This window comes from Rhinoraja longicauda, chromosome 38 (genome assembly GCF_053455715.1).
Source record: "Rhinoraja longicauda isolate Sanriku21f chromosome 38, sRhiLon1.1, whole genome shotgun sequence".
Classification (NCBI taxonomy): domain Eukaryota; kingdom Metazoa; phylum Chordata; class Chondrichthyes; order Rajiformes; family Arhynchobatidae; genus Rhinoraja; species Rhinoraja longicauda.
Window position 1 is genome coordinate 5180504 of NC_135990.1, and position 13505 is coordinate 5194008.

The 13505-nt window shown below is 48.7% G+C and overlaps 1 protein-coding gene across 1 annotated transcript in view; it reads right to left on the reverse strand.

Annotated features, from left to right (window-relative positions):
- Positions 1–13505, reverse strand: part of LOC144610860 (AT-rich interactive domain-containing protein 3B-like) — a 179372-nt gene that overhangs the window by 116631 nt on the left and 49236 nt on the right. The window contains exons 3-4 of the mRNA XM_078429829.1: positions 8865–8936; positions 6687–6759 (exon numbers count right to left, since the gene is read on the reverse strand). Coding sequence (XP_078285955.1) covers positions 6687–6759; positions 8865–8936 — 145 coding nt within the window. The remainder of the gene's footprint in view (positions 1–6686; positions 6760–8864; positions 8937–13505) is intronic.

The window sequence follows — 13505 nt, forward strand, 5'->3', positions numbered from 1 at the left end:
TTGGATGTCAAAATGGGATAACAAAGAACTAGTGTAAATAGGTGATTGATGGTCGGCATGGGCCCGGTGGGCCGAAGGGCCTGTTTCCATGCTTTTTTTTTTTAAACTAAAAATTAAAACTAGACCCAAAGTAAAGTATTGCCCGGACTTTTCTGATGTGGAGGACTCTTAGGATTCTACAACCATCTGTGGGGTTTGAAGATTTGGATGTTTAGTTCAGGATTTGGATGTTTAGTTGAGTCTGAAGAAGGGTCTCGACCCGAAACGTCACCCATTCCTTCTCTCCTGAGATGCTGCCTGTCCCGCTGAGTTACTCCAGCATTTTGTGAATAAATACCTTGGATGTTTAGTTCATTGTCACGTTTACCGAGGTACTGTGAAAAACTCTTGTTGCGTGCTAACCAGTCAGCGGAAAGGCAATTCATGATTACAATCGAGCCGTCCACAGTGTACAGATACATGATAAAGATGTGCAGGAGTTAACTGCAGATGTAGTTTGCACTGAAGATAGATACAAAATGCGGGAGTAACTCAGCGGGACAGGCAGCATCTCTGGAGAGAAGGAATGTGTGACGTTACAGGTCGAGACCTGAAGAGTCTGAAGAAGGGCCTCGACCCGAAACGTCACCCATTCTTTGTCTCCGGAGATGCTGCCCGTTCTGTTGAGTTACTCCAGCATTTTGTGTCTATCTTCATGATAAAGGTGGGTTTAGGCTTGGATTTAGGTTTATTGTTGTTACGTTCTTGTCTTGCATGTTATCAGACAATACTGCACTGTGGCTAAACAGAACATCAGTTGAAGAGAGTAATGTAGGAAGGAACTACATTGATTGAGAATGATCAGCCATGATCACATTGAATGGCGGTGCTGGCTCGAAGGGCCGAATGGCCTCCTCCTGCACCTATTGTCTATTATCTATTGTCTATTGAACTGCAGATGCTGGTTTACACCGAAGATTGACACAAAATGCCGGAGGAACTCAGCGGGACAGGCAGCATCTCTGGAGAGAAGGAATGGGTGACGTTGCAGATCGGAACTGTTCAGATGTACCTTTAGAAACTAGTTGAGGAAGAATTTCTAATCTCGGGTGTGCTGCTTGTACGGAGGTTGTACGTTCTCTCCGTGACCTGCATGGATTTTCCCCGGGAGCTCCGGTTTCCTCCCACACTCCAAAGTCATGCGGGTTTGTACGTTAATTGGCTTGGTATAAATGTAAAATTGTCCCTAGTGTGTGTTGGGTGTTAATGTGCTTTGATCGCTGGTCGGCGCGGATTCGGTGGTGTTTCCGCGTTGCATCTCTAAACTAGATGAAAATGAACTAAAGATAGACACAAAACGCTGGAGTAACTCAGCAGGACAGGCAGCATCACTGGAGAGAAGGAATGGGTGACGTTTCGGGTCGAGACCCTTCTTCAGACTGGGAGCCAGAGGAGAGGGAAACGAGAAATGGAAGGGTACAAACAACATGTAAGGCGTGAAAAGGACCGATCAAAGCAGACGGTGATCGAGGAAATGTAGAATGGTTCCTTGTTGGATGATGGGTGCAGGGTCTGAGTTTGAGCCCACCCGAAGCGTCACCCATTGCTTCTCTCCAGAGATGGTGCCTGTCCCGCTGAGTTAGTCCGTCGTTTTGTGTCTACCTTCAGTGTAAACCAGCATCCGCGGCTCCCACCTAAACTAAACGGAACACCTGTCTAAACCCATTTCAGGAGGACAAGCCAGTGTGGAAGAGTGCAGCAGCCCTGTGCATATCTACAGGGAGAGGGGAGGCAGCAGCACTTCAAGTCCCCGCTGTCGTAAATACTTGCTCGACCTCATCAATCACTGCCCGTCAGATAAGGTCCTTTGAGCAGACAGGGGAAGCGAACATGCAAGAGCTCCTGCACGCAGGGAGCAGTTAGTGACCAGTGCAGCTACCGAGGATTAGCCAGAGTCCCGCAGGAGTGAGGCTGGTGCCAATCTCTCTCCCTTCCCCCTCTCCGTTTCTCTGGAATTCCACAGGAGGCGAACCTTTTTTAAAAAATATAAACAGCTCCCGGCTCATTAACCTCCCCCTCCCACCACCACAGCTCCCTTCAATAAAACCGCTGACAAGGGGAAGAGAAGGAGTTCACTTTAACAAGGTAATGGAGCCAAATCCATAATGAATCATTAACACCGCATTGCCCTCTACTACCCTGGGCCCAGCCGGCAAATCCATCATCCCCGTTTGAAGGGAAACCAGACAATGTTGTTAAGCAGTCCCCTTCCCGCACCACAGTTTAAGAATAAGGGGTAGGCCATTTAGAACGGAGATGAGGGAAAACTTTTTCACCCAGAGATGTCGTGAATCTGTGGAATTCTCTGCCTCAGAAAGCAGTGGAGGCCGATTCTCTGGATGCTATTAAGAGAGAGCTAGATAGAGCTCTTAAGGATAGCGGAGTCAGGGGGTATGGGGAGAAGGCAGGAACGGGGATTGTGGATGATCAGCCATGATCACAGTGAATGGCGGTGCTGGCTCGAAGGGCCGAATGGCCTCCTCCTGCACCTATTGTCTATTGAATCAATGCTGTGGTGCCTTCAACATGTACACCGAGTCTGATTCGGGACCCTGGCCACTTTGGAGCGTGTAAGAAGGAACTGCAGATGCTGGTTTACACTGAAGACAGACACAAAAACGCTGGAGTAACTCGGCGGGACAGGCAGCATCTCAGGAGAGAAGGAATGGGTGACGTTTCGGGTCGAGACCCTTCTTCAGACTGGGAGCCAGAGGAGAGGGAAACGAGAAATGGAAGGGTACAAACAACATGTAAGGCGTGAAAAGGACCGATCAAAGCAGACGGTGATCGAGGGAATGTAGAATGGTTCCTTGTTGGATGATGAGTGCAGGGTCTGAGTTTGACCGTGTCTACATTTAGTATGTACAATCTGAGTTAGTCAGTCTGAAGAAGGGTCTCCACCTGAAACTTCACCCATTCCTTCTCTCCAGAGATGCTGCCTGTCCCGCTGAGTTACTCCAGCTTTTTGTGTCTATCTTCACTTTAAACCAGTATCTGCAGCCCAATTGTAGTCACAGACATCAGCTTTTCTCTGTACCTCGGTGCATGTGACAATATTAAACCAAACCACACATAGTCTGAAATAGAACAGTGTCTGCAACTGGTGTACACAGTCTGACTCTCAACAGCATCTACAATTGGTCTTTGTAGTCTGCTTCAGCGAACAGCTTTCAAAGGCTTATTGAACAAGGAAATGTTAAAAGTTTATTTTCATCAATGAAGTCAATAGACAATAGACAATAGATGCAGGAGTAGGCCATTCGGCCCTTCGAGCCAGCACCACCATTCAATGTGATCGTGGCTGATCATTCTCAATCAGTACCCCGTTCCTGCCTTCTCCCCATACCCCCTGACTCCGCTATCCTTAAGAGCTCTATCCAGCTCTCTCTTGAATGCATTCAGATACTTGGCCTCCACTGCCTTCTGAGGCAGAGAATTCCACAGATTCACAACTCTCTGACTGAAAAAGTTTTTCCTCATCTCCGTTCTAAATGGCCTACCCCTTATTCTTAAACTGTGGCCCCTGGTTCTGGACTCCCCCAGCATCGGGAACATGTTTCCTGCCTCTAACGTGTCCAACCCCTTAATAATCTTATACGTTTCGATAAGTCCTGTGCAAAATGTACATCTTTATCTAATTTACTCTAGTCTGTGGACTTCCGGACAGCGCTGACAAAGGCTGCCAGGGTGTACTGCTCCTTGCTGTTTTACACCAAGGCACATTCCTTGTATGTGTACATACTTGGCCAATAAACCTATTCATTCATTCATTCATTCATTCATTCTAATAATGCTTTTCAGTTTGTATGTTGACCTCTGATTCATTTGTTTGTTTGTGGGATGGGGTAGTTGCTAGCACAATGCTGTTGATCTGATAGGGATGGTTTCCCATCCCACCTCCAACTGGTGCCTCAGCGGTCGAGTCACTGCCTCACAGCGCCAGAGACACGGGTTCAATCCTGACCATGGTTGCTGGCTTTACGGAGTTTGTACGTTCTTCCTGTGACGGATCTGGGTCTGAAGAAGGGACCCACCCGAAACGTCATCCATCCTTTTCCTCCAATCCAAACCTGGTCCATCAACAGCCAATCAAACCCAGCCCCATCAACAGCCAATCCAAACCCAGCCCATCAACAGCCAATCCAAACCTGGTCCATCAACAGCCAATCCAAACCCGGTCCATCAACAGCCAATCCAAACCCGGTCCATCAACAGCCAATCCAAACCCGGTCCATCAACAGCCAATCCAAACCCAGTCCATCAACAACCAATCTAAACCCGGTCCATCAACAGCCAATCCAAACCCGGTCCGTCAACAGCCAATCCAAACCCGGTCCATCAACAGCCAATCCAAACCCGGTCCATCAACAGCTGATCAAACCCAGCCCCATTAACAGCCAATCCAAACCTGGCCATCAACAGCCAACCCAAACCCAGCCCCATCAACAGCCAATCAAACCCAGTCCATCAACAGCCAATCCAAACCCAGTCCATCAACAGCCAATCCAAACCTTGCCATCAACAGCCAATCCAAACCTGGCCATCAACAGCCAATCCAAACCCGGTCCATCAACAGCCAATCCAAACCCAGCCCATCAACGGCCAATCCAAATCTGACTCCATCTCGAAGGGTTATGTTTTCAATGGTTCAATAATAGTTTATTTTCACATGTACCTAGGTACCGTGGAATTACATTTTTGCGTACAGTTTTTACTGTAGCAGGGCACAATCATCCTCAAGTATAAGAGTGTAAGAATAGCAGACCACACTGAAGCGCTATACAAGAATCACCACGTTTACAGCTCCATCTTGTACCCTTCAAGTTCAAAGTTTGTGAAAAATGAGAGAGTCTTATCTTGGCCATAAAGGCCCGTTGTCCTGGCAACAGCCCTGGGTTAGAGTGTGTTGGAAGGAACTGCAGATGCTGATTTGAACCCAAGATAGACTCAAAACGCTGGAGCAACTCAGCGGGACAGGCAACATCTCTGGAGAGAAGGAATGGCTGACATTTTGGGGCGAGACTGGTCTGAAGAAGGTTCTTGAACGGAAACGTCACCCATTCCTTCTCTCCAGAGATGCTGCCTGTCCCACTGAGTTACTCCAGCATTTTGTGTCTCTCCTGGGTCGGAGTTGCGGGTCCGGACTGGCCAGGCGATGTATTTGTTTCCACACCAGCACTATTGTGACAATGTCACGCCTGATTTTGATCTATTTTAGGATGAAACACCAAACATTGACGAAGAACACAGACTCATGATTGAGCTAAATGGGTAAAGCTGACACTCAGCCCAAATGTTTTATCAGACTATATACCCAACACTGACTGACCCGAACCCAACACAAATAGTCAGGCACAGCTGGACCTGCCTGTCCTGCTGAGTTACTCCAGCTTTTTGTGTCTATCTTCAGTTTAAACCACCATCTGCAGTTTCTTCCTACACATGAGTCTGGAGCCAGGTTCTGAATGAGAGGGCAGCATTTGTCCGCTAATTAACCCATTATTACTTGATTTTGTAGACTTTAGAGCTAAAATACCAACAGGAGGCAGGTGAGGAGAACTGCGATGGCACATCAGGAACAAATGGACGATTTCAAGATGGCGGCGGGCAGAGGAGAGGATCGGCGTCGCCATGGCAACGGGCCTTTAAGGTCAAGATAAGACCGCACTCTTAAGAATTTTGTGTAGGAAGGAACTGCAGATGCTGGTTTAGGCCCAAGAGAGACACAAAATGCTGGAGTAACTCAGCGGGTAAGAATGGTTGATGTTTTGGGTAGAGATCCTTCTTCATACTAAGAACTTTGTTGGCTCCTTAAAGGTGGTGACTCTGTGTGAAGTCTACGATTATACCACAAATATTTTTTTTTACACTTATCCATGATTGTGCTTATCGACAGTACAATATTTCGGGATTGTATGCAGAACGAAGATTTTCACTGTTCTTAGGTACAAAGGTACATGTGGCAATAAATTATCTTCACATCATCAAAAGCCCCTCGGAAACTACTTGTTTTTCATCATTTATGGATCATTCTGCCCCTATTCATCCCTACCCTGGTGATAAAATCAGCAGAGGTAGGGAGTCACCTTGAACTCACCCTGGCGAAGGGTTGCCAACTTTCTCACTCCCAAATAAGGGACAAGGTGACGTCACCGCCCTGCGTCCCACGTGACCTCACCCAGCCAGCGGCCACGTGCTCCCGCTCCACCAATGGCGGCCGCCCGGGTCGGGAGGTGGGTTGCTATGCAACCTCTGTTAGGCGGAGCCCGGGTCTTCGGACCTACACTGTCCGGACCTACACAGTCTGGGCCTACAGCGCCCAGACCTACAGTGTCTGGGACTACAGCGGTCCCTGGGCCTACAGTGTCCGGGCCTACAGCGGCCCCCCGGGCCTAATACGGGACAAGGGAGGTCCCGTACAGGACAAACCAATTTAGCCCAAAATACGGGATGTCCCGGCTAATACGGGACAGTTGGCAACCCTACCTTGGCGTGAGCCTAACCAACATCCAGCTTAATGTTCATTTCTGTTGATTTAAAGAGGGTTTCAATACCAGGCAAAGTTTCCAAGGGCACAGTAAACTTCTACTCCAGGGACACAGAAGCCAGCGACAATCAGGAGACTGGAAGGAGAACGTCACACTCACCTCTCTTCTGCATAAACACAAATAGATCATCCAGGAACTCTTTCCGCTTGGGATCACTGTCCAGTTCGTAGAGCTGTGGAGAAACGCAAAGGAAATGCTGAAAAGGTGCTGCACGAAATAGTCAGAGTGCTGAAGAAGGCTGGGAGTGGAGCTAGATTCACGGGAGGTGGTCTTGGTGGTCAAACTGTGGAGCATCCTGGACAATACAGCTCACCCCCTCCATGACACACTGGTCAACCTGAGGAGCTCCTTCAGCAACACACTGGTCCCACCACAGAACGACACAGGAGATCCTTCTTCCCTGTGGCTATCAAACGGTACAACTCCTCCCCCTTCTGTCGTGGGGTAGACCGAGACTGACCCCCCTCCCCCTCCCCAATCTGTGCACATCCCCAATCCTGGACTTTCCACTCGCCATTTTAATTTCATGTTTCATGTATCTTGGTGTGTTTTATGACTTATGACTGTTGGCAGACCCATTTCCCTCCTGGGAGAAATAAAGTTCTATCGTATCGTATTCGTATCGTATCGTAAAAGGAATTGTGGAGTAGCCAAGAGTGGGTTGGCACGGTGGCGCAGCGGTAGAGTTGCTGCCTTACAGCGCCAGAGACCCGGGTTCGATCCTGACTACGGGTGCCGTCTGTACAGAGTTTGTACGTTCCCCCTGTCACCACGTGAGCTTTCTTCAGGTGCTCTGCTTTCCTCCCACATTTCAAAGACGTGCAGGTCTGTAAGTTAATTGGCTTCTGTAAATTGCCCTTAGTGTGTGTAGGATAGAACTAGTGTACGGGTGATTGTTGGACAGCGTGGACTCATTCGGTGGGCTGAAGGGAATTGTTTCCACGCTGTATGACTAAACTGTAAACTATATAAAGTCAATAGTGTTTTATAGTCATTTGTACAAAAAAAGAACCATTAAATTGTTACTTCCAGCGGCCAAACAGGTCTGTAAACACTAGTAGTCAATAGATTACATAACAGAGTCATAGAGTGATACAGTGTGGAAACAAGCCCTTCGGCCCAACTTGCCCACACCGGACAACATGTCCCAGCCACACTTGTCCCACCTGCCTGCATTTGGCCCATATCCCTCCAAACCTGTCCTGTCCATGTAACTGTCTAATTGTTTCTTAAACATTGGGATAGTCCCTGCCTCAACTACCTCCTCTGGCAGCTCGTTCCATACGCCCACCACCCTTTTGTGTGAATAAGTTGCCCCTTAAATTTCTATTAAATCTTTCCCTCTTCACCTTAAACCTACGTACTTAAACTCAGTTCAGTTTCAGTTCAGTTTAGTGTCATGTGTGCGGAGATACAGTGAAAACCTATGTACGTTCCAAAAAAAAAGTTCAATAAATTTTTGAAAGACAATACAGCTCAACAAAAAAAAAAGTTGACTGAAGTTCCTAGTGCCACCGAGTCCCTGGTAGCTCAAATATCTTGATGTGTTCAGAAACAAGTTCCACTCGTGGGATGTATCAAGCCAGGTAGCTCTTCAAACTACAGGTGGTTACGGTGGTTATACCCACAGGGACACTCTATGACTCTCTGACCAGTTACCACAGTAGGTGGAAAATTGGGGCAGTGTACCCACGGTTTTCTACAACGGACAAAGCCTAGTCGCCTCTGGAAGCAGTGGTTGAAAATATGTTGCGACCTCAGCACTCTTTACATCGAGATTCTGTGCCTTTGACAGGAACTCGAAGCATTTGCATAAACTCGACCTTGATGTTTACGGGATGCTTCTGTGAAAAGCAATGATCTGCTGGCTCGGGTTTGCGAACACGAGCCTCCAGCACACTCATCTGTGGATTGAGATATGAGCGAGGGGGGAAAAGCTGGGGAAGTCAGGGGAGACTTGTCACGATGCTGGGAGGATGTGAAAAAGAGCCCCGCACTCTGTTCCTATCACGTATGATCTTATGTGACCTCCTTTTGCACCATAACCAGCGTGTGAAGTTGTGAGAGAGAGAAAGAAAGAGAGAGAGAGAGAGAGAGAGAGAGAGAGAGAGAGAGAGAGAGAGAGAGAGAGAGAGAGAGAGAGAGAGAGAGAGAGAGAGACAGAGAGAGAGAGAGAGAGAGAGAGAGAGACAGAGAGAGAGAGAGAGAGAGAGAGAGAGAGAGAGAGAGAGAGAAGAAGGTGAGAAGCCCGATGAAGGAGAACAAAGAAGGTCTGACCTTGGCGAAGTCTTTGGCAGCCTCCCTTGCTCTTCCACCATCAACGTCATCATTCCAGGCCAGACTCCCATTCTAAACGTTACAAAGAGAAAGAAGAACAGATGAAAGTAGAGAGAGGAAAAATAAAATGGGGAGGATGGGCCTGGAATAGGCACCGATAGCAGGACAATGTAGGTTGTTGGTGGGAGATACAAGGAGCTGCAGGTGCCGGTTTGCAAAATAAGACACAAAGTGCTGGTGTAACTCAGCGGGTCGTGCAGCATCTCAGGAGAACATGGATAGGTGACGTTTCACAGAGTGCTGGAGTAACTCAGCGGGTCAGGCAGCATCTCTGGAGAACATGGATAGGTGACGTTTCACAGAGTGCTGGAGTAACTCAGCGGGTCAGGCAGCATCTCAGGAGAACATGGATAGGTGACGTTTCAGGTCACGGCCCTTTTTTCAGACTCTACATCGATAAGTGATGTTTCGGGTCAGGACCCTTCTTCAGACTCAACACAATTAGATGATGTTTCGGGTGTTGGATTCTTCTTCAGAGTCCGGAGAAGTCCCGACCCTAAACGTCACCTCTCGATATTCTCCAGAGAAGCTGCCTGACCCGCTGATTTGCACCAGCACTTTTGTGTCAGAGTTTGTGGGTAGGTTTGCAGGTTGGCCTCTGTAAATTGGCCCGACTGTGCAGGGAGTGGGTGAGAAAGTGGGATAACATAGAGCTAGTGTAACAGGTGATCGATGGTCAGCATGAACTTGGTGGGCCGAAGAGTTTGTTTCAATGCTGTATCTCTAGACTAAACGAAGCTGAACAATTGAGAGTAGATCGGAGGAAACCCTTCTCTGAGTTTGGGACTAGCTGCTAAAACACCATTTTGCCTTGGAATTTCCTCCATAATTACTACCTCTTACCTACATCGTGCATGGCAGTGCCCTGGAGAGCGTTGTTGAACAGAGAGACCTGGGGATAAAAGTAGGAAGGAACTGCAGATGTTGGTTTAAGCCGTAGACACAAAACATTGGAGTAACTCAGTGGGACAGGCAGCATCTCTGGAGAGAGGGAATGGCCGACGTTTCAGGTCGAGACCCTTCTTCAGACTGAAGAAGGCTCTCAACCCGAAACGTCGGCCATTCCTTTTATCCAGAGATGCTGCCTGACCCGCCGAGTTACTCCAGCATTTTGTGTGTCTGTCATGGGGGATACAAGTACATAGTCCCCTGAAAGAGGCAACACAAGTCGACAGTGCGGAGAAGATGGACAGTTTGAAGAAGGACTCCGGCCCATAACGTCACCCCTCCTTTTTCTCCAGGGATGCTGCTTGACCCGCTGAGTTACTCCAGCATTTTGTGTGTATCGTAGTGTGGTGAAGAATGCATATAGCGTGCTTGCCTTCATTGGCATTGGCAATGGTGTCCCATCTAACTGCACACCTTTTCCTGGAAGGTTGAACTTTAAATCAAAGTTAGTTTAGCTGAGTTTAGAGATACTGCATGGAAACAGGCCCTTCTGCCAACCAAATCTGCACCAACCAACATTCACCCCTACTCTAGTTCTATCTTATTCTATTACAATAGACAATAGATAATAGGTGCAGGAGTAGGCCATTCGGCCCTTCGAGCCAGCACCGCCATTCAATGTAATCATGGCTGATCATTCTCAAATCAGTACCAATGATCAGCCATGATCACATTGAATCCTCTTTCTCCCCATACCCCCTGACTGAATGATCCCCCCTGATTCAATGATTAGCCATGATCACATTGAATCCTCTTTCTCCCCATACCCCCTGACTCCGCTATCCTTAAGAGCTCTATCTAGCTCTCGAATGTATTCAGAGAATTGGCCTCCACTGCCTTCTGAGGCAGAGAATTCCACAGATTTACAACTCTCTGACTGAAAAAGTTTTTCCTCATCTCAGTTCTAAATGGCCTACCCCTTATTCTTAAACTGTGGCCCCTGGTTCTGGACTCCCCCAACATTGGGAACATGTTTCCTGCCTCTAACGTGTCCAACCCCATAATAATCTTTTACGTTTCGATAAGATACACACTAGGGGTAATTTAAAAAAGCCAACTAACCTACAGACCTGCACGTCTTTGGAGTGTGGGAGGAAACCGAAGCACCTGGAGAAAACCCACGCGGGTCACGGGGGAACGTACAAACTCTGTACAGACAGCACCCGTAGTCGGGATCGAACCTGAGTCTCAGGTGCTGCATTCGCTGTAAGGCAGCAACTCTACTGCTGCACCACCGTGCCTCTCTTTCCCCGTGACCTTGACAAGTGAACAACTTCAACGCGTGGAGACTGTGTCCAAAGTTCAATGGTCAAATGGAATCCGAGTGCCATGCCAAGCTGATGGAGAGGTTGCCAATAGCAACGTGGAGCTTTAGAGAAATCTCCTATCAATTAGATGCACAGAGCCTCTTGCCCAGAGTAGAGGAATCGAAGACCAGAGGTTTAAGGTGAAGGGGAAAAGATTTCATAGGAATCTGAGGGGTAGCTTTTTCACACGAAGGGTGGTGGCTGTACGGAACGAGCTGCCAGAGGAGGTAGTGGAGGCTGTGACTATCGCAATGTTTGAGAAACAATTATAGAGAGGTACATATCAGGAGAGAAGGAATGGGTGACGTTTCGGGTCGCGATGCGCTCGGTCCGCGTTGACCAAACTGATCTCCCGGTGGCCGAGCACTTCAACTCCCCCTCCCATTCCCAGTCTGACCTTTCTGTCATGGGCCTCCTCCAGTGCCATAGTGAGGCCCACCGGAAATTGGAGGAACAGCACCTCATATTTCGCCTGGGCAGCTTGCAGCCCGGTGGTATGAACATCGACTTCTCCAACTTTAGATAGTTCCTCTGTCCCTCTCTTCCCCTCCTCCTTCCCAGATCTTCCTCTATCTTCCTGTCTCCACCTATATCCTTCCTTTGTCCCGCCGCCCCGACATCAGTCTGAAGAAGGGTCTCGCCCCGAAACGTCACCCATTCCTTCTCTCCTGAGATGCTGCCTGACCTGCTGAGTTACTCCAGCATTTTGTGAATAAATACCTTCGATTTATACCAGCATCTGCAGTTATTTTCTTATAGACAGGTACATGGTTAGGGCAGGTTTGGAGGGATATGGGCCAAACATGGGCAGTGGGACTAGTGTAGCTGGGACATGTTGGTTGGTGTGGGCAAGTTTGGCTGAAGGGCCTGTTTCCACACTGTGTCACTCTATGACTCTATTATGTAATCTATTGCGGCACGGTAGCGCAGCGGTAGAGTTGCTGCTTTACAGCGAATGCAGCGCCGGAGACTCAGGTTCGATCCTGACTACGGGTGCTGCACTGTAAGGAGTTTGTACGTTCTCCCCGTGACCTGCGTGGGTTTACTCCGAGATCTTCGGTTTCCTCCCACACTCCAAAGACGTACAGGTATGTAGGTTAATTGGCTGGGTAAATGTAAAAATTGTCCCTAGTGGGTGTAGGATAGTGTTAATGTACAGGGATCACTGGGCGGCACGGACTTGGAGGGCCGAAAAGGCCTGTTTCTGGCTGTATGTATATGATATGATATGATATGACTACTGTGTTTACAAACCTGTTGGGCTGCTGCAAATAACAATTTAATGGTTCTTTTTTTTGGTATAAATGACTATAAAACACTCTTGACGATAGACAAAAAAATGCTGGAGTGACTCAGTGGGACAGGCAGCATCTCTGGAGTGAAGGAACGAGTGATGTTCCCATTCCTTCTCTCCAGAGATGCTGCCTGTCCCACTGTGCTCCTCCAGCTTTTTGGCTCTATTTTCAGTTTCCAGGTTTCAAGGTCAGTTAATTGTCACGTGCATCAATAAAGTACAGTTGAAATTCAAATCACCATACAGCCATATTAAAATAAAAGCAACAAGACACACAACTACATAAACGTTAACATAAACATTCACCACAGCTAGGATTCACTACATTCCTCACTGTGATGGAAGGCAAAAAAGTCCAAACCTCTTCCTCTTTGAACCAGCATCTGCAGTTGCTCTCTACCTGTACATAAAACACTCTTGACTTTAGTTGAGTTTACAGTTTACAATCTATGTAGGGTTGCCAACTGTTCCGTATTAGCCTGGAGATCCCGTATTTTGGGCTGAATTGGTTTGTTCCGTACGGGACCGCCCTTGTCCCGTATTAGGCCCTGACGGCACTGTAGGCCCGGACACTGCAGGCCCGGACACTGTAGGCCCGGACACTGCATGCCCGGACACTGCAGGCCCGGACACTGCATGCCCGGACACTGTAGGCCCGGACACTGCAGGCCCGGACACTGTAGGCCCGGACACTGCAGGCCCGGACACTGCATGCCCGGACACTGCAGGCCCGGACACTGTAGGCCCGGACACTGCAGGCCCGGACACTGCATGCCCGGACACTGTAGGCCCGGGGGCCGCAGCAGTCCCGGACAGTGTAGGCCCGGGCGCTACCTGACGGAGGTTGCATAGCAACCCCCCTCCTGTCCCGGGCGGCCGCCATTGGTGGAGCGGGAGCACGTGGCCACTGGCTGGGTGAGGTCATGTGGGGCGCGGGGCAGTGACGTCGCCCTTTGTCCCTTATTTGGGAGTGAGGAAGTTGGCAACCCTAACTGTATGGCTCTATAATTGGCGACCGTCAGTAGGGCTGCA